This window comes from Pangasianodon hypophthalmus, chromosome 2 (assembly GCF_027358585.1).
Source record: "Pangasianodon hypophthalmus isolate fPanHyp1 chromosome 2, fPanHyp1.pri, whole genome shotgun sequence".
Lineage (NCBI taxonomy): Eukaryota > Metazoa > Chordata > Actinopteri > Siluriformes > Pangasiidae > Pangasianodon > Pangasianodon hypophthalmus.
The window spans coordinates 29,533,454-29,555,322 of record NC_069711.1 but is presented as its reverse complement, the minus strand read 5'-3'; the positions used below and the strand labels follow the sequence as shown (position 1 = coordinate 29,555,322).

At 37.8% G+C, this 21,869-nt stretch overlaps 2 protein-coding genes across 4 annotated transcripts; one reads left to right on the top strand and one right to left on the bottom strand.

Moving 5' to 3' along the window:
• The first annotated feature begins 1,094 nt into the window (after positions 1-1,094).
• Positions 1,095-17,754, top strand: LOC113538298 (target of Myb1 membrane trafficking protein). 2 transcript variants are annotated; one of them, XM_026933249.3, is made up of 16 exons: positions 1,095-1,292; positions 6,324-6,408; positions 6,606-6,684; positions 7,272-7,421; positions 7,579-7,713; positions 8,457-8,588; positions 8,713-8,829; positions 9,376-9,509; positions 9,984-10,026; positions 10,361-10,478; positions 10,583-10,655; positions 11,363-11,438; positions 12,383-12,451; positions 13,786-13,845; positions 15,841-15,880; positions 16,010-17,754. In XM_026933249.3, exons 1-16 carry the CDS (start codon positions 1,241-1,243, stop codon positions 16,147-16,149), a joined length of 1,503 nt encoding a protein of 500 aa, XP_026789050.3. In that variant the 5' UTR covers positions 1,095-1,240; the 3' UTR covers positions 16,150-17,754. The 2 variants fall into 2 exon arrangements, with proteins under 2 accessions (XP_026789050.3, XP_026789051.3); XM_026933250.3 differs by lacking the exon at positions 12,383-12,451 and having other exon boundaries at positions 1,096-1,292.
• LOC113538311 (heme oxygenase) lies at positions 17,746-20,275 on the bottom strand. 2 transcript variants are annotated; one of them, XR_008301026.1, is made up of 7 exons: positions 20,149-20,275; positions 19,885-19,939; positions 19,686-19,797; positions 19,336-19,551; positions 18,922-19,194; positions 18,687-18,800; positions 17,746-18,597 (listed from the first exon to the last, which is right to left on the bottom strand). XR_008301026.1 is itself a non-coding variant. In XM_026933279.3 (7 exons), the coding sequence occupies exons 2-7, from the start codon at positions 19,935-19,937 to the stop codon at positions 18,476-18,478; spliced, it is 864 nt and encodes a 287-aa protein (XP_026789080.3). In that variant the 5' UTR covers positions 19,938-19,939; positions 20,149-20,253; the 3' UTR covers positions 17,746-18,475. The 2 variants fall into 2 exon arrangements, 1 of the variants encoding a protein (XP_026789080.3); XM_026933279.3 differs by having other exon boundaries at positions 18,687-18,774; positions 20,149-20,253.
• Between the last annotated feature and the right edge of the window lie 1,594 nt (positions 20,276-21,869).

Genomic DNA, 21,869 nt, shown 5'->3' with positions numbered 1-21,869 from the left:
GAGCCTATCCCAGGAACACTCAGCACACGGCGGTAACACACTGTGGATGGGATGCTAGTCATTCTCAGGGCACTGACCCAAACCTAATAGTTAGTTTTTACAAAAGACAATCTTGCAAACAGTAATGGGGCTGGGGGGAGGGGGGTTGTGCTCTCAGAGGGACTTCTGTACCTAGTAACCTATAACAGTGTGAAGAACTAGAAGTCATTGCTTCAATGCAGTGCAATAGGTTGTAATTAGCAAAACCCCAGCATTAGGTGTCTGGCAAAAGAAGATGGATTCCTTATTGAGCCTGGTTGCCATTTCAGGGATTGTGTACTTGTCAGCGATTAGGAGTATACAGTACTGTGCAAAAGTCTTAGGCACCCTATTTTTTTAGTACAAACTTTGTTATAGATTTTTATTTTATTATTTTTTATTTTTATTTTTTTATTTTGACTTCTATATTATTGATTCGGTACAAAAACACTTAAGATTCCAAACATTAGTTTTCCAGCACAAAATTAAATGTTACAGAAAACTGTTTGTAAGTCAGTAAAGAAAGCAGCATGTTACATAAGAGACACTTTTCAGACAAAAAACATACTGAAGGCTGCTGGGTTTCGCTGCAAAAATAAGAAGCAAGTGTGACAGTCAAAGTCTCCAGAAGAACTGTGGCTGCTTCTGCAAGACGCTCAGTAACACTTACAGCTCATTTGCTTATAAAACTGCACTGATTGCACCAGAGACTAGTATTTTTCTTTTTAAAAGCAAAGGATCGTCACACCAAATATTGGCTGTTTACTGCTCTATGGTATTTTTTTAAATGTAGAAACATTAAATTTCATTATTTCTGAAGGCATCTTTGCTCTACAGCATTTCTTTGCACGAGCCTTATACTTTTGCACAGTACTAAACAGCCCAAAACAGTGTTTTGTCTACTTTTAAGAGTGCTATGCACATAAAAACAAAACGAACTGAAGCAATACAGCAGCATGGAGCCCTCTGGGATCCAGTGTGTGCTTTACTTCTCTCTCTCTCTCTCTCTCTCTCTCTCGCGCACGCGCGCGCTCGCTCTCTCGCTCTCTCTCTCTCTCTCTCACGTGACTGCGCGTTCACGCTTCAGTTCAGCGCGTACTCGTGCACGCGCGCGCTTCTACAGCGCTGTTCAAACCGGCTGAAATAACTGCTGAACATATACACAAAAACACAAATATAAATGAATGTGTAAAATAGTGTTATTTGATAGTCTGAAGGAAAAATGGATTTTCTCATCGGGAGCCCGTTCTCCTCTCCGGTTGGCCAGCTTATCCGTAAGTGTGTGTGTGTGTGTGTGTGTTTTTTTTTTTTAAACATATTTAACTTCCTGCAATTGAATTGTCGCTTAAAAGAAACTGTTAGCAAGATTGTAACAAAGCTAACGTTTAGCTTCCTGGACTGGTGACCTTGTCTTTAACTGTAGAATTGACAGAGCTGTATGTACTTGTGTATACTGTTGTTTATTTTATTACACTTTAAATTTCTCTATATTTTTGAGGTTATTGAGCGTGGAGAAACTAAAAGCTGGTGCTAGCAGAGCAGAGGTGTAACATTACTTAGACTTACACTGTACACTTAAAGTGCTTTAGTTCAGAATAATCTCTGTGAAACTGTTTCACTTTTAAACTTGTCTTTGTATGTCTTTTTTTCTTCTTCTTTTTCTTGTCTTGTTGATGGGCGAGCTGTTTTTAGAATTAAGGAACAGAAAACACTGCTGCTATTCATATTTTGTACACGTTTATATAAAGAATAAGACCCCCCTCCACACACAGCTTTGTTATGTTATCGACAAACTGAAAAAGTCCTCCATTTTGAAGACTTTCCTGTTTCCCAAATAAAGGTACAGCTTTACCACTGGCTGTTACAAAGCGCTGACACTGGAGACTCCTTCCAAAAATCTCCATCCATTTTCTATCCCGCTTATCCTACACATGGGGCCTGGAGCCTATCCCGGGGAAATCAGGGACACCTACGGACAATTTAGAAATGCTAATCAGCCTGTAATGCATGTCTTTGGACTGGGGAGGAAACCACAGTACCTGGAGGAAACCCCCCCCCGAAGCACTGGGAGAACATGCACACAGGGTGGAGGTGGGATTCGAACCCCCAGCCCCGGAGGTGTGAGGCAATCGTGCTAATGATTAAGCCATGCTGCTCCTCAGAAAACATCGTCATATCAACAATGACATGCATTTGTAACAAGCTGTGTAAGTAGAAACTGTACGTATTGTCAGAGCTGCTGGTGCAGAAATTTAATCAACACCTTCTGACCAATCAGAATCAAGAATTCAACAAGCTGTGGTTGGTTGAACAACTAATATTCACCTACAGCTTGAGAGCTTATCACTGGTGGACCGATTCAGTGCCGTAGTCCGGTTCTGATATTTGTACAGATACAGTACAGGTAGCTTTGATCATTTCAGCTCACAAGTCAATTATCATTTCATCCCAAGGCTGCAGTCACATGGGTGGCAGATACCACCCTTAAAAAAGCCTTGCCACCTCAACTCTGACCTCAAAACGCCTCTCTGAGACATCTGTTACTTCTCTGAAATTCATGTCAGTGTAATGAATCATGTCTAGCTCATCATAATTCAATTTAAGTAGCATTGTGAAAGCACGGTGCCGGTAGCATTCAGGGTCCCTGGTTCAATCCTGAGCTCAGGTTACTGTCTGTGCAGAGGTTTACATGTTCTCCCATGGCAGGGCTTCCGCCGGGTTCTCCAGTTTCCTTCCAACTCCCAAAAACATGCCAGTACATGGATTGGCACCTCCGAATTGCCACAAGTGTGAATGAGCGTGTGAATATGTTTGTGCAATGGACTGGCGTCTCATCCAGGGTGTATTCCTGCCTTGTACCCAGCGTTCCCAGGATAGGCTCTGGATCTCCGGATAAAACAGTTACTGAAGATGAGTTGTAGCATTGTAGATATTCTGACTGAATTTGTTGAGTGTATGTGTCATCATGTGATCTTTCAATTTGCACCAAGAAACAAATGTAACTTTGTCCTATATATAATTTGACGCAAATGATATGGAAGATATTGTCACTTCTAATTCATCTTCTTGGTTTTTTCCCCTAGGTATTGTTTAAAAGTGCAATATCTTATTAGTTTTTAAGCATTTTTGTTTTATTCCAGTTGAGTGCTCTTCTGTCTCTCTAACTTACACAGGTTTTCCTTACTTCAATACACGCAGACGTCTTGAGTGATTTAAATGAGTCTCGTGTGACGCACTCACTTGTTCTGTATGGTAATTTCAACCATGGCCCAGTAGTGAGTTATTCAAATGAATCTTTTCTGCGATGTAAATAAAATCTGTGTTTTGGAATGGCGTGAAAGGAGGGAGTTTTTGTCACCTCTCAGCTGAAGAAACCACACTCAAAAAAAAAAAACAAACCTTGTTTTCACAATGTACACCATTTACATTAAGCATAGAGGCATTTTTGTTTGATATTTATGATAATTGGCTGATACCAAGACTTTTAGAAAGAGTGAAATGTTGAATTCTTGGTGTTTCCACTCATCATTTTTAACTTCCCCACATTTCGTTGGTTGCTTGTGACAGGTTCAGATGTTCATTTCAGACCTGTTTAGTAGGAAATTACTACATTCTTCTGAACTCTGGACACACAGGAAAGAGTTGAGCACTCCTGTGCTAAAGGTTGTTCTTGCACAAACACTTTATTTGTCTCACCGACAAGCGCTTCATATCTTTTCAGATCCAGAGTTCACGTGCACGGGACTCTCCCTCCCGCTCCTACATGCTCGTAAATTCTGACCAATCCTGTCCACTGATACAGAAACTCTTGACCAATCCTATTTGCTCCTGCGGCTATAGCCTAATTTTTATTTGTAATTTTTGTGCCCATGATTTTTTTTCTACTGAATTTTGATGGTTCTCAAAATATAAACAAAGCAGAAAAGATGAGCGAAGATAATTGAATAAAAACAAGACCCACAGCACCACAGAAGCAACCTGCCACATCCAATCCGATCTCGTTAATGAACTTGAAAAAACCTCTAATATATATTTTTAAAAAGATGCTTGTTGCAGTAGTTTATCAAAACAGTGTTAGACATAGAGTTACCTATGTAACTCTTCCCACACTGTCTTGTACTATTACTGATGTTCATATCAAATAATTTTGTAGTACTGCTATTAGATTTAAGGTCTGTTTCTCACACACCCTTCCCATTGTTCACACTGATGTCAGAAATGCTTGGAGCTGCTCAGGGAGAACGTGTGCACGGCCACCTGACAGTCACATGAAAATACTGAGAGAGAAGGAGGGACTTAGTGAATGCTAAAGACCTACACAGTAGAGGTTTCGTCTGGGAGGAACTTGTGTGAATGATGGTTTGGATCACATGAGTTCTCATACAGACTTCATTTTCAGCAGTCTAGTAATCAGTCATGAGGACGGGTTGAACTGAAAGATCTGATAAGGTGCTGTCCTTAAACCAAGCTTTTACTGGTCACCAGGAAAATACAGATAAGGCATTTGTTTAAATAAATTGCGCCAGAGGCTGGCATGTTGTTCCTGCTCAGTCGTGGCAACTTCCTCACCACATAACATAAAAATTTCGCAATGAGTCTGTGATTTTCATATGGGTACACTGTCAGTCGGCGGTTGGTGTTCTTAATGCCAAATATTTTTTTGCTACACATTTATTAAACAAATGATTTCTGAGCTCAAATTCTCATACCATACATCTGGCTATTTGGATTTTTATGCCTCCATCACTACGTGGTGGCGGCATTATATGCTTTCAGGTTATCTGCGTGTTCTGAGATTCTTGTTAGTGCAATATCTTAAGAACGAGTGGCTGAATGTTTGTAGGAGCACAAATTAGGAGCAAGAAGGACTAGCAGCGGAGACATCCACATCGACACCATTTGCGTTTTCTACTTGTTTTTGCAAAAAATCTAGAATCCATTCCAAGCACAGAGCTCTGCGGTTCCTCATGGGCCCTGACGATGGCTGTTCTGCAGTCTTGAGATTACTCTGATGCTTTAGAGGACTTTCTGTGTATATTCCTGCTAACAGTCAGTATAGGGCTGAGTAGTCGAGGGTTAAGAGCCTGCTTCAGGGATTTTAACTCACATTTGTCTGATCACTAAACTCCAGTTTAAGCTCTATATTACCCAATGTGTGCTGAAGTAAAAAAAAAACAAACAAACAAACAAACAAACAAAAAAAAAACTTGTTGGCTCAGTGGAGCGCATACTGACACACTCGGTGACTTCCTTTCTTTAGGCCGGAAGTACATGACTGTAGGAGTGTTTCTCTGTTATTTTAACATCTGTTCATGGTTTCCCTTTTAATGTTGCTCTATTATTTTTATTTATTTAGTTACTTTATTTATTATTTAATCTTTATTTTACAAATTCAGTAGTACAGTAAAACACAACCCCATCTCATATCCATGGAAGATTATGACTTAATTATCTACATATCCATAAATCTTCAATTTCATGCACGATGTTACTTCTATATCAGTTTCAAATAATCACATATATACCTTAGCTATATTTAAAATTGGATTCCATATTTTATCACATTTTTCTGGTTGTCCCTTTACATTATACATGATTTTTTCTGGGTGACTATATAACAATAACTCCACCACTGGGTTAGTGATGGTGCCTTCACTATTTTCCAGTTTCGCAATATATACACATCTTGGCAGCTGTAGTAAACATCAAAACAATTTTCTTTATATACGAATCAACGTCACCTAACAAAGCAAGTCAAGGATCTTTTACCACAGTGTTTTTAAGAATGTTTGATATTGATTCAAATATTTCAATACAAATGTTGCTCTTTTAAAGTCCAGTTTTTTTGTTTGAGCTAATATGTTAATTGTATTTATTTTGTTCAGTGCAGTAATCGCAATTATTCAGTCAGTTGAAGAACAAATTAGCTTTAATGTACTTGATTTATTTTAAAATCATCAAAAAGCAGCCTTTTCTTTGACTTAATTCATTTTAATATACTTGAATACTTGCTAGATGTCACAAAATCAGACTCTAAATCAATAACTAATTAATTAAATAAATGATTAATTGACAGAATGAATGACTTTGCCACCACATTATACAAAGTTACATTTGTATAATTGCTCAGTCCTGCTCTCACCTTTAGAGTCATTTAAATGCTTCAGACTTGCAAGCTCAGGTTTATTTTACTGTGAATGGATGTTAGTCATAATGAAATACTAAATGTGATGTTGTCTAATGAATACTGAAACACATTATGTCTTATTTGTTCAGCTGTGGTTGTTGTTTGTGTTTTTGTGCAGAGAAAGCCACCAGGGGCTCTCTGGAGGGCGAGGATTGGGGCATGAACATGGAAATCTGTGACATCATCAACGAGACAGAAGATGGGTAGGGCATCAGCAACTACAGTTCATTCATTCTTCTTATTGAATCTTTGGTAGTGTTTTCATTTATTTATTTTCTCAAGGCAAGGTAAAAAAAATCAGTCTTATTTTTATTTTTCATTTCCTTCAAGTGTACTTCTGTGTGTTTAATAAGGTGTTTTAATGACAGTGTTTATACTCCTTTAATGCATGTCCTTACAGACCCAAAAATGCAGTGAAAGCCATAAAGAAGCGGCTTGTGGGAAATAAAAATTTCAGAGAGGTCATGCTGTCACTGACTGTAAGATTTTTATTTACTTGTTTGTTTGTTTAAAACATTTTTCATTCTCTTCCCCCCTGTTCCTGAACAAAGTCTTTAACAACTGCAGATATTTAATGTCTTATGTTCATTTAAAATGATGGACTTCAGTAAACCAGTATTAAATTGGCTAAATAATTGTTAATATGAAATTATTTGAGATATATATATATATATATATATATATATATATATATATATATATTTACAAAAAATGATATATTATATTATATTATATTATATTATATTATATTATATTATATTATATTATATTATATTATATAAACATTGTATTAAGTTTATTAATACTTAATAATATATAAAATGGTGAATTTCAATTAAACTATTTTGTTTCAAATTGTCAATAGTTTTTATATAATTTTATTGTATTTTTATGTATTAAAAATTAATATTTAATATATTATAATATTAAATATATTATAGATTATATTGTATTAAATATTGCATTGCATGTATTAATATTTATTATTTAACATAATACCGTACATCACTAATTTCACATAGTCTGTTTTTTATGCTTTCTTTTTTTTGTTTTTGTTTTTGTCCAGGTTCTCGAGACGTGTGTGAAGAACTGCGGCCATCGCTTTCACGTCCACGTGTGCACCCGGAACTTTGTAGAGGGAGTGCTGGTCCGAACCATTCTCCCCAAAAACAATCCCCCTATGGTCTTACATGACCGAGTCTTAAGCCTCATTCAGGTTTGTTCTGAATTTCAGCACAACACAAAGGCGCATTGTTTTTGATTTGGGCTGATTATAGGAATTTAATAGTGGCTCAGTTGGAATTAGCCTAAATTATATTTCTGCAAACGCTCTCCTTCTGTCATAATTTCTGGTCTGTGTTTCACTTTCTTAGGCGTGGGCCGATGCTTTCCGGAACGTTCCGTCACTGTCTGGTGTGGTGTGTGTGTATGACGATCTGAAGAAGAGAGGCCTGGAGTTTCCTATGACTGACCTGGATGCTCTGTCGCCCATACACACTCCCATCAGGGTAAATCCCTACTGTGTTTGACTGTTTATACTTCCCTGAATTTTAACCTGCTATAACCTCTGTCATCATAAAAAACATTGCTAGCAGGTGGAAGGTCAGACTGGGATAGTGTTATCGTATGTACAGTAAAGAATTCACTTAACTCTAAGTCTAATCCAATTTATACAGACAAAGGATACAATGGCTTAAAATGGTGCCCGAATATATAATTTGGTGTAGACAACAAACGTGATAAAAAGGAAGAAGTCAGTAGGAACCTTCTACTTAAGTAATGATTTTCCTACGGGAAACCCCCCCCCCTTGTTTGAATGACATGCTCACTCAAGTTCAAGTATTACAGACTTGTCAGTTAAATAATATCAGTTCCAAATTTGCATCAGCGTTCAGAATACTTTCCAGGATTAATGTACCTTTGTGCGTTAATTTCTCCACCACAACTGTCTCTTTTCCTTTCCAAATGTACTTTGCTTGTTCCTGGCTTCAGCTGACGTGCTTGTAACCTCCTACAGGTCAAAGGTTACATTAGATACCTTTAATTGTATTCTTGTAGGTAGCTCTAGAAACCACAGTAGAATAATTTTGAAAGAATTCATCTTAAAACTTGAGTCAGTTACACAATGTAATCAGTCTAATATGCTTGTAGAGCAAAAATAGTTTCCAGTCCAGCCATCTGGAGCAGATCTGATGTGTACTTTGGTCTGTTTTATTGAGAAAGATAAATCTCTCTTTGTGGCCTCTCCCAGAGCATTCCAGAAGACAGTACACCTAACCCACCTGCTGCAGAACCCACAGCGCACACGCCCAACGTTGCAAACACACACACTTTACATATCCCCCAGACAAATGGGGCACCTGCACCTATCTCACCTGAGCAGGTACAGCTATAAATAGTGTCCTACTTCTTGCTATAATACTTTATATCTATGCTGTTAATGATTGCAGCTTTTGAGCTGTAGTGAATAGTGTGTGTGTGTGTGTGTGTGTGTGTGTGTGTCTCAGAAACAGAAGCTTAGGGCAGAGTTGGACCTGGTGAAGGGAAACCTGATGGTAATGACAGAGATGCTGAACCAGCTCAGACCAGGAGAGAGCTCACCATCAGACACAGAGCTACTGCAGGTATTTTTCACTCTGTGCATCACTGACTTACTCATTTATGATCTCTTTACTAGCTCAATCCCTGACCACTTCCTCACTCATCAACTCACTCTCTTAAATCACCCGAAGAAATTCCTTTCTAAACACCCCTTTTATCTCACTTGTTCATTCCTCACTCTGTAACTACCTCCCTCACTCACACACTCATATCAGCGCTTTACTCAGCACCTCATTCACTTTCTGACTTACTCAGTCATTATTTTACTCCTTGACCCCCTCATTCTTCCAGTCTTTTACTCACTCACCCACTCCCTCATCCCCTCATTCCCTAACCTTTTCACCCCCATCCCTTCACTCACTCATTCTCTCAGTCCATTCATCACTAACTCATGATTTTACTCTTTGAGTTCCCTGACCCCACCTTACTCATCACCCCACAGTCATTCTGTCTCTTCTGTTACTCTCTGTAATAATAAATAATCTGGTTATATAACAGACATAAACCTGATAGCTCTATCTTTGTGTGTGTGCATGTGCGTGTGTGTGCGTGTGTGCATGTTTGAGTAGCAGTTGTACTCAGTGTGTAAGAGCATGCAGAAGCGTGTAGTGGAGCTGATCCCCAGTCTGTGTGAGGAAGAGCTGATTGGAGAATTGCTCGTTATCAACGATGATCTTAACAATGCTTTCATACGCTATGAGAGGTACTACTGTCAAATTTACACTATACTGAAACATGCAGGACCATTAGTGCTACACCAGGAGCTTGTACTGAATAAAACACAGAAGGTGAACGTTGTGTTGCTTGCAGTTATGGCTAGCATCATCATAATTTATTATTAACTTGTTTCTGATTCATTTGCATTACTCGATCCAGTTTGTTAATGTAAGCGCTTTCACACAAAGCCCAAATCTCAAATAATGTGCTAGTACCTACAAAGTGCACTACATGCCCGACAGAACACAATTTGAGATTCAGCCACAGAAAAAGTTTGACTCCAGTAAGTAAGGAATTAGTTTTTTCTAATACTTGCACATCCTAAATGTGCAAATCACTTTTAGGACACACACATAGTTTAATTTTTATGTTTGATGAACATATATAAAATTGAAACATTTTGTCATCATTGTGTAATGACTCAGTCTTGCTTTGATCAGTTTTGATGTCTCTTTTTCAGGTTTGAAAGGCTGAGCACTGTCCAAAGAACACCCACAGAACAAGTAAATTTACAGTTCAGCTTTCAAATTCTCTAATACTGCGTTCATTATTAAAAGCTTAGTAAAATAATAATTTATTTGATATGTTTACAATTTATTAAATACTACATTGATCATTAATGGTTTCTACAGTAATTAATGTCATATATTTACTAATTATTCAATTCAATTCAATTTTATTTGTATAGTGCTTTTAACAGTGGACATTGTCACAAAGCAGCTTTGCAGAAATAAATGGATTCACAAAAAATATATTGTAAATATATATATATATATATATATATATATATATATATAAATTATTAAATGTGATGTTGGGATTCTCTGTATATTGAAGCAGGTAGCAGGAGACCTTATAGACCTTGGCCCAGTTTCAGCAGCAGACAATCAGACGTTACTTCCACCTGTCAGTCAGCCAGCGACCCGGCCTACGAATAATCCCACAATGAGTGCAGGTCTGTGATTTCTGTACTTTAATTCGTTGTCTTGTTTTCATTTCTTTCAATTTTGTTTCACTGTTGTGTTATTCACTCTTATATATTCTCTGTCTCCCTCCTAGCTTCAGGAGATGATGATGAATTTGATATGTTTGCTCAGACGAGAGGAAGTTCACTGGCTGAGCAGAGAAAGAGGCAAGAGTTCAACTACAGTCACCCACTGTTACCTATTCCAGCCTAGTAGTACATTTCTGTTCTCTCATGCTGAGATAAAGATGAATCCTGAGACAACGAGTTGAATGCATAGAAGAGTTGATAAAACAATAAAATCTAGTGTTGCGATGCTTCAGACTCAGGAAATCTGCATTTCAGTTCAACAGGAACTGAGGAGCACTGCCATATAAACACAATATTCATATACTATACAGATCCACATGTAATTAAACACTACGTAGAGTAGCACAATTAATCATATTTAAATTTTTGGCTTCCTCAATCAATCAAACATACTCAACAGAGGTGACTTTGGTTCATTAAAGATTCCTCATATGGTCTAAAATTCAAAAAGATATGATCAATTATAGTTCAGTTACTATGTGAACTAAGGAAAGGTCTTACACAGATTTGAACATTTATACATTAGATTTTACATAAATGCTCTTAACTTTTATGAATAATTATGATAAACCTATTGAATTTGGCGCATGTGATTTAAATTCAGCTTTTGTTATTTGTGACTATTAAATTCCACCTCATATGCCTGGCTGGATAAATCACAAACATCAGAGATTTCTAGCTAAGTTTGATATGTGCACAGTATCAAGATCTGTGTTTGTGTGTGTATGTTTGTGCACCTGTGTTCTCACATGCTTGTGTGTGTGTGTGTGTGTGTGTGTGTGTAGTGTTAGATACGAGGACCCTGGTGCAGTAGAGGGGCTAGCAGAAGCGCTGGACACTCGGCTCCAGGTCACAGCAGGGGTCAGTATAAATAACTGCATTTTTAACAAATTCATATTTATAATACAATTTTCCTCTTTTTTGTTCACAATAGATGTGTGGTGAAAACCTATTGAATGTTCCTATTCTAACTTCGTGGAACAAATACTTTCTGACTTTCTGGAACACCTTTTCTGGTCAATTTGACATTGACTGTCATTGGAAGTGGAAATGAATGTTTAAAGCTAGAGTGCATAAAATTTTATGTTAAAATTGAAAAAAAGGAAAGAAAATCTGTGACAAAAAGTACTATAATCTAATACTCCTGAGCAACCCTGACAAGCCTGTAATAATCTCATAAGAAACTTTCCATACATGATGCAATAAGTACTCAATACCTACTCAACTGTATGTTTATAACAATCAGACAAGTATGAAATCCATTCTGCCGAACGCAGATGTTTGTCAGAAAGGCATTTTTGAAAGCTGACAGCTATAATTTTAACCTGAAAACAAAACCAGTGGAGTGCATAGAGACATTAAATCAAAATGATAGTTAATCGTTTGAAAGCTGCTGCTGCTGCCTTAGTTAATGGCAAAAACACAGCCTTATTTCGTTGAAATGTATTTACTTGCATTATGTAACAGAACAGAATTTCTACAAAACAAAGTCTGTCAGTTGTGTGTTTGTCAAAACACACTTTATAAGTAACTGTGTTGTGTATATAGCCTTTTCAAACTGCATCATGGACCAAATACTGCACACATTTACTATATGCTGCTTTTGGGTATAGAAGGATCTTTGTTAAATAAATTAAAAAAAAAATCCAAAGTTTCAGCATAGCTGTCACTTAGTAAGACAGAGAATAAGAAAAACAATGAATGATACACTGATTTTTGTTTATTCTAATGCTTAATTTATGGACCAACCAACAGCTCTTTACTGATACACTAACATACTAACCCAGCATCTGTGTGTGTGCCAGCGTGAGTGTGTGAAGGATGAGGCAGGTGGCTGGTGTCGTCAGTCTCAGTGGATATACAGTGAGGCACTGGTGGGTTCCAACGATCATGAGATTTAGGATGCATGCATGTATACACATCTCTATGATGCATCTCTATGATGCATCTCTATATACACTATATGGCCAAAAGTTTGTGGACACCTGACCATCACACCCATATGTGGTTCTTCCCCAAACTGTTGCCACAAAGTTGGAAGTAAACAACTGTATAGAATGTCATTAATGCTGTAGCATTACAATTTCCATTCACTATAATTAAGGGATCGAGCCCAAACCTGTTCCACCATGACAATGCCACTGTGCACAAAGCGAGCTCCATGAAGTCATGGTTTGCCAAAGTTGGTGTGGAAGAACCCGAGTGGCCTGCACAGAGAACTGACCTCAACCCCTCTGAACACTTTTGGGATAAACTGGAACGCTGACTGCACCCCAGACCTCCTCACCTGACATCAAGTGCCTGACCTCACTAATGCTCTTATGGTTGAATGGCCAAATCACCACAGCCATGCTCCAAAATCTAGTGGCCTTCCCAGAAGAGTGGAGGTTATTCTAACAGGAAAGGGGGACTAAATCTGAAATGGGTTGTTTAACAAGCACATATGAGTTTTTTGGCCAGGTGTCCACATACTTTTGGCCATATAGTGTGTATAAAGTATACTCCGCTATCCATCTTCTGCGATTGATCCTGCGCTTGCACGAAACAATACTCAGATCAGTGGTAGAACTAAGGTATTGAAGAAATTGAATAAATTATTATGTGATAATGAAGCCTCCCAAACATTAACAATTTTAATGTAAATTTAAAAAAAATCACAATTTTTGCTCTCTAGTGAAAATGGGCTAGAAAAAATGCTGTAGCAGAGCCGTATGAAACGTTTTGGGGGGAAAGGTGGCCATAGTTCTGCAACTCTAGTTTGCTTGACTTGAGCCAGCTGGACTGTAGTGCATCGTCTTTTTTTAGCCAATCACATACATTTATGTAAATGATTTTAGCTGAATGCAGCTCACTGAGACAGAGACTAGCTACAGGGCTAGAGGCATTACGTCAGAAAGGGGAGAGATTTCACAGACAGGTATTTCACTGAATGATTATGCATGATTGTTTCCCTGCTTCCATGGTGGTGTGGTGGTGAATCAGTGAACAGTGTGTCATTAGTGATTTGTGTGAAATGTTGAAGTAAGGTGGTTGTCATGCTATCAGGTTGTCAGAAAATCAACACTTGCACAGTTCTTGGTCTTCATTTTACTGATACATAATTGATTAAATCATGATTCGTCATATAAACACTATTGCAATATGTAATAAATAATACATTTTGTCAAGACATCTCATTATATAATTGTGCTTGTGTTTTTTTTTCCAGATACCAGCACCACAGAGTGCTGCTATGGATGACATTGAGAAGTGGTTATCTTCAGAACCGGTAATTCTAGACCTTGATTTCTTTATCTGCATGAGTTACAGTCTAAGCAGTCCATGCAGTTTATCTCGTGACTAGTAGGCAGCATTGGCAATCTCTTGAACTCTCTAAATTTGTCGGTGGTGGGGCCAGCATAGTATGATTCATTAAACAGTGCTGATTATTAGCCGTCTACACCTCTCCACTTTCTAACAGGGTGTTCTGATAATACACACAGCAAGTCATTATCAAAATCATTGCATTGGCTACAGGCAATCAAATGAACTCCTGCCAAAGAGAATGAATTAAAATGGCGTGTAACTTTTTCAAAAGCAGAATTTGTAAATTACATGCCAGAGACCTATACTAAGTGCACCTGCCTACTGTCGGCTTGATTGAAATAAAAACAAAATAAAGATTGACGTAAATTAAAACAAAAAACAAGTAACATGAAAAATGGGGGAAGAAGACATTAAACAATTTACATTTACATGTTAAACACTTAGGACAAAATGAAGAGCAAAGAAATTTGATAAGTAACTGCTTCCAACTTGTTTTGTATCCTCTGAGCCACTTTTGGTTCTCACTCTTAAACCCTAACACGCCTGGCAATAGCAGACACACCTTCTTTCTGGCATAACTCTTCTAACTGTGATAGATTGCTAGCCAAATCTTGGCCTATTCTTTTTGACATCTACGTTATAAATCTGCAAGGTGTCAATTATGACCTTCTTTAAATCAAGCTAGAGGGCACTCGTGAACCTTTTCATGATGTTTTTTTTTTTTTTTTTTTTTTTGCTATTTTGCCTTATGTTCTTTTTTTGTCTTGTTCCAGGATACACCCCCATTTCTTTTTTTAACATTTCGAAATTCTGTTTTTTCTTTGATAATAAACTGTAAAACATTCCTTCATTTTCCCCCTATTAGAAAAACCATGAGGAATACAAACTTTAGCACTGTAGGACAGGGTCTCCACTGCTCTTGGCTGTGTTCGTAATGGAGATTGGAGTACACCTGTGGTCATCAATCTTTCTACTGTAGATATAATCTTTTATATCTAACAGTTTAACTACACTCATAATTCTGTAGCCCTCCAGGAACAGTGTGGGGAGTCAAAGGAGACTATATTAGTGCGTTGGCGCCATCTAGAGATCCTAAAAATTAATGCAAGCTGGAGGATTTCTTACAAAGAACTTTATATCATAGATTATGTTCATAAACACAAAAAATGTATAATATGAATAACAATAATACATGTAACTGCCTTTACAATTTTATCAGTCAAGCATCAGATCAGTGTGATCATTACATTTGTAATAGGGGTGTAACACAGTGAACCTCTCTGTATTTGTATTTAAACCCGAAGTGGGCGTGGCACTAATAGCAATAGCATTAATAGCAAAGTTTTGTTGTGTGAATTCTGGCCCTGACAGTATCTCAACCTCAGCTACATCACTCCAGTTCATAATTGGTCTGGAGATGGGTGCAGGACTGTTGTTTTTTTTTTGTTTGTTTTTTTTTTTTTTTTTTAATCCCGCTTACACAAGTATTGCTTTTGTTTGTACATTCCTGTGGTATTTTAGTTGGTTACTTGGAATTTAGTTCTAAAATATAATCAAACCATCATGACCCTGGCCAGGCAGTTACTATGAATGCTGTAAATGCATTGCCACAGAGCCACAAACGTGGACTTTGTCTGTCCTGCTAGCTTCATATCTGACCACTCGCTTACGCCGGTACAAAAGTAAAAACCTCCCGCTTGTGTGACTTATTTTGCTGAGTTCCGCAGGATACGTTTCTTCCTATTTACATCTGTTTAGAGCACGATCTGTTCATTTCGAATAATGTATTTTTTTTTTCAGGTACATCCCTTACTTGAAAATGTGCAAATACAGAAAGAAAGAAACAGTGATTAATTTAATGTTTAAAAAGTGATTTCTTCAGATCTTATAATGATAATTAAATTGTTTCGAACCTTCGTTGCTGTTCTAAATGACAATAGTAAATTCTTTTTTTCAGTTTAATGATGATGATGATGAAGAAGGTGTTACCAGTGAAGGTGAGCTCTCTCTCGCTCTCTCTCACTCTCTCTCTCGCTCTCTCACTCTCTAGCTCTCTAGCTCTCTCTTTCTCTAACATACACATCTGTCTTTCATTTCATAACCGGATCCTGGTCTCTTCCTGACAGAGTTTGACAAGTTTTTAGCGCAGAGGGCGAAAGCAGTGGAGCACCTCCCTTCTGTGCAAAAAAGCTCCTCGACTCCTGGGAACTCTCAACAATCAGCACAGAAACAAGAGAGCACTCAGGATCAGCTCTTTACCCTCTAACACACTCAGGTTAATGGATGAAGAACAGAGAAACAGGTAGCACAAAATGCACTGCTCAGAAGTGGCGAATTTCACCTAACTGCCTTTTAGCTTTTTGTACAGAACTGCTATGTGTACCGTGCCTTTTCATTAAGCATTATGATAATTTCATCCAATTAACTGTAAGAAAGCCATTGAAGAAAAGGTAAAATGTTTTGTGTCTGCTTTACTGTATTTAAATGCATAATTCCTCACATACACCTTTTTTAAACTAACCAGCAGTGGCTGTTTACATGTAGAGATTTTTTTTGTCAGTCAAATGAATTAATTCTGATTATAGAGTCCCAACAGAATGTACACTATATCTTGCATAAGTTCTGCAATCTTCGTTTACATACATTACGTGTAATCCAAAAAAAGTGTGCGCATTGCAAAGAACATGATTTAGTGTCAGTGTTGTTATAGCAACAAGAAGTACCTCGTAAAGTATAGAATGTAATACGCAGCTTGCGTTAGCCGAATGTTCAAACGCTTGTGTTTTTTAACAAGTTTTCAGTTATGTCTTTCCCACAAAATATATATTCAACAAATGTACTTGTTAAACAGAAGGCAAGAATGATTTGTCCTTTGCAACATCAGGCCATGCCATGTTTGTTAGCTTGCATCATTACACAAAAGACTGGATGCAAATATTCCAATTTTTTTACTAAATTAATAAACTGTATGTAAACATAGCTAATGTCATAGGTTGTGGGTTTATCACGTAGCAGATAAAGCTATCTAGCTATAGAATATCCATAAAAAAGTATAATATTTTAGTATGAAATATTAAAGCCCCGATCAGAAACTAGTGAAAGATGATTGCTGTTAGACAAAACACAGGTTCCCAGTACTAGGAGATTTTCTAAGAGCGGCCCTTTAGCCTGTAATTTCTCATAAACTATCATACTGTCTCACATTCTCACTTCTGACACATTGTCAATCGGGTAACGGAAATATAAATGACAAGACAGTGAGCCAATGAGAAATGAGAAACCGTGACCATCACACTCTCTCAAACACATACTCTTTTACACACATTATCGAACCTAAATTACAGTTTAACAGTGTGTCTAAGAGGTTTAATAATGTGCTAACCTTTTTTATTAATATGATGGTGTGTTAGAGAGAGTGTGATAGTTTGTGTGAGATACCAAATTTGTTTTAGGGCCTTTCGTAATTTTTCATTCCGTGTCTAATAATACAGTTGTTACTGTTAATTCTGTTGCACTGCTAAAGTGCCTTACTCGCTTGTGCTGTGTTTGTCATGTTCTGATATCTAAGCCAGTCTTAAGTACTGACTATCACTTAAGTAAACCGGCTTACTGTGATTACAGATCAGCTCTCTGGGCTATGAGGTGTAGAAAAATCACTATATGATGGGTTACACTGTGATGTACTTCTTTTTGAAATGGTTAATGAATGACATGTAGACTACAAGACTGTTGTATTGTGCTGTATTATCAAACTGTAAGTTAAATTTATTGTAAGTCTGTGATAGATTCTAAATGAATATTACTATGACCAGATCTAAGTTAATATTGTGATTTATGTATGGTAAATTAAAAGATTTGCTGGTTGTCTGTACATTTGACTTTTTATTTCTTTAAACTGTGAGAGTACAGGGAAACCATTTGGTGTCTCAAGTAATAGTTTCCAGTGCCAACCTTCCAACACAAAACAATGATGAAAAGGGCATCTCAGAAGCTTTCTGTTACTAAATCTTCGAAGTTTCGATGCTGGTTCAAGTACTGTCTGACTTCTGACTGTGTTTGCACTAGTATTAGAAAATCATAATGCCATTTATTACAGGAGCAATTTTCCTGACATGAGAAAAGCATGGTTTGTATCTTTGCAGGTTATTAATTTATATTAAGCAGTTGCAAAGAACATCTCTATTTTTAATTTTTTTTAGAGGTTATGTCTTCCAGGTATTCACAGGAAGTGCAGTAATGAGAAAGAACTGTGAGAAATAAGGCAGTGACATCATGACTTCCTGGCTCTCCCTGAGAGCTGTACAGGTGCTGTCCTCCTTTCTCACATAATGTAGTAACACTGGCTCATTTCTCACATAATATAGTAACACGGGCTCATTTTAAACCTCAGAATGTGTTTCTGGTTTCTCACCATGATTCAAAAAATTTAGCAGGACAGACTATAGGGTGCACCCACCAAATTCCGTCAGCTTAGAGAAAGAAGATTAACACATGTAAACGTCACTTTGTCTAATATCTGGCGCATTAGGCAAAGTGAGTTCAACTAGCTGAGTCGAATAAATAAATAAAAATACGTTATACAGGCATACATTTTAAAATACATAGATTCCTATTCCGACTGCCAGAGCTAAACACACTCCGAGCAGCATCCTGTGCAGCTGAGAGGTGGACGTCAGTGAGGAGGATAGCTCTGAGCTCTGGCTCACTCTGACATCTGAGGAAAGAGAGACAGTCAAGGCTTTAACATGCTGGATAAGATAAAGATTGCTGGATTTGTGCAGCTTGTGTTTGTGTTTGTTTTACCTGGAGTCTTGAGGGTGTGTGCTTTGTGTCTCTGTCTCAGCTCATTCTTCTCTGAGATGCTCACCAAGTTCTGGAGTTCATCAAACACCTGGATAACAAACCACACACACACACCTGCATATTATGTCATCTTGAATCATATTATTCATATAAAAAGTTGAGTCATACAAACAGCTCTTCCAACAAAATGTACTGTATCCTTTAAGTAAATCTGTGTGAAGTAAAGTCTTCTAACCTGGATGTTGAACTCGAAGGCTCTGATGGCTTCCTCCAGCACTCCCTCTCTCTGTGTCTCCGTCAGCTCGATGCTGTTCATCCTGCTTCTGTACAGCTGCTTGAACAGATTCGGGCTGCTGATGGCGGGAAAGAAGAAGAACGCCAAACCCTCTCCGTTCTTCAGTCCTAAAGACCTCTGGGGAACGCGGCTCAGCACCTGGCCACCTGACAGGTCACCCAGGTAACGAGTGTAAGCGTGAGCCACGAGGTATTCAGGGTGCTTGCTGCCAATCTGAGAGAGGAGAGAAATCTGAGTGTGCCAGTGGGTTTCACAGAGCGCTGGGATTGAGATCCATAATTGTAGACTGTAGGTGTGCTTTTAAAATGTAACTCTATTTCCAAAATTAGCTTGTTGTTAAATCTTTTGTGGTACCTCTCTCAACCTCTGAGTGTATCTCAGTGTAGAGGCCGGTACGAATATCTTCTCTTGCCAGTCCTGACCGTAAAAGTGTTCCAGATCTTTCTTGAGCGTCTCCGTCCTGCTCAGTTCCTGAGGGAAGTAAATTGGTGCGACACTGTCGTGAGAGGCGTTTCTGTCCAGTTCCTCTTCCAGAGCTTCATAAATCTTATACAAGGAGCACAGCAGGAGCTGAGGAAAGAAACGGAGGGGGGTGGGGGCGTATTATTAAAATTTTTGATATTTACGATAACAGTCCAAAATGATGAAACTTCATAATCTGATTTTAAACACAGCTGGAGATAATTTTGATTAGGATGACTCACCTTATACTGCATCAGAGTGATATTTCCCCTCTGGAAGGCTTGCATCAACTCTGTGCTATTGGCTTGGACATGACTTTCCTTAGTCACAGTCTTTATCTTCTCAGACAGATCACTGTAGAGAGATACAGTTCCATGTAATCATCAGTATACACCTCTATATGTCTATATAGAAGTTGTCTATTATTATCATTTTATTTACCAGTCTGTAATCTGAGACTTCTCTGTTTCTACTTTCTGCTTATCCACTCCCATTTCTGTGAGAGAAAAAAAGAAAATTATCTACAGTTATTTTTTTTTATACCACAGAGAACAGCTGAAGTATATAATCTCTGTGCGAAAGCATAGGATGCAAAAGCATAGGATGCAAAAGCATAGGGAAGATTCATGGGGGAAGTTAGTCATTCTAAAAGTTAGTTTTTATAATCAATTTAAAAAGTGATTACTAAAATTTCTGTTTACTTACTCAGTGTTCAGTCTCAGTGTAGTTTTTCAGGAAACTATCCTCTTCCTTAGACCAGATCTGCTCTGGTTGTGGAGTAGTCCTCAATGTTCCCTCTTTTATACTCACTCTCTCACTCACACTCTCATTGCCAGTAAATACTAAGTTCCAAGATTGCGCAGGTACTGTATGTAGATGACGTAAGTCCTGGCTAATGTCGCAAAAAGCTGTACTCTTCATAGCAGCTGTGTTGCAATATTTTCTGGACGAAAGGTTTGATTGGAATTCAACACAAATCATCACAAATCATTCGAGACCTTTACTCCTCGTATACAACAACAACTTGCCATGTTAGAATGAACGCATTGATAAAACTTTTGATTTAAATTACAGCCAGAATTAAATGTCAGAGCTGCTCTTATAGAAAATTAATTTTGAGCTTTGAGAATTCAATAGCTCTGTGGTGTGAATGAAATTATTGGACATATACTTACAATAATTTGCTGAAATAGTTTGTATGGATGAACTTCTTACTTTTCTGGTAAACATGATGGAGTTTTCAGATTTATGGTGATTAAAAATAAATAGCAAAGTGAATGGAGTCAATGAAAAGTTTCTCCAATTGGTCCTAGCATGCTGAGAAGCTCACTTTTATTGACATGCATTTGGAGAGGAATAGTCACTCTTGCTTACTCACTGTAAAGCTGTGAGAAACAGGAAGCAGCACTCAGAAGCGGAATAAAGAGAGAGTGTGGTCTTACAGATAACCATGACATGGCACTGTGCCCAATCCAGGAAGTGACCAGAGCTAATCATGACACATGACATTCCTAAAGCTGAGAGTAAAGAGGCAGTGAGAAGAGAGAGGAAGGGATCAGAACTAACCATGACTGGGGGCATTATGTGGCTTGAAGTCATCATTTTAGTTCAGTCACAGGACCTTAATTACTCTCTCGTATTAATATACTGGGGAAAAGTGCATAGTCCTGTTGTTAGGGAGTTTGTATATAAACCAAAGCTTACATATAAACACTAATTGATAACAAGCTAACTGGTCCAAGACATGATATGTTTAAGGTTAACATGCAGTGCTTTTGGGGAACCATTTGGCATAATGATTTTTATATTATAACTATGAGCATTGGTCTTATTATACTGTCCTTAAGGGACACTATCATTTTGTCAGCAAACGCATTTGTTATTAAATGTCCAGAAAATTTGTTGAAAGGCAATTTGTGTTTTTTTTCCCCTGTTTACCTAGAATTAATGAATCTTTCACGGTTTTGAATTTCAAAAATTTACATAAGGGTGTGTTGCATTGCTGATTCACACCTACAGGGTCCTTGGTTTGTTCCTGAGCTCAGATTACTGTCTAGGCTGTTTAACATGTTCTCACTGTGTCCTCCTGGGTTTTCTTCTGGGTCCTCCAGTTTCCTGCCAACTCCCAAAACCATGCCTATGGGTGGATTGGCTATGCTAAATTGCCCCTAGGTGTGAATGTATGTGTGCATGGTGCTCTGCAATCCAGGATGTTCTCCTGCCTTGTGATCAATGTTTCCATGATAGACTCCTTATCCGCTGCAGTATTGACCAGGATAGTGGTGGCTCAGTGGTTAAGGCTCAAAACATGCGCTCAAAACATGATTGGTTGTGAAGTTTAAAAGAAAAAAAAAAAAACCTCTTGGTCACTTGATGCTTTTCTGAACTTTAAATTTATTTAAGATTGGAAAAAGTGCACTATGAAG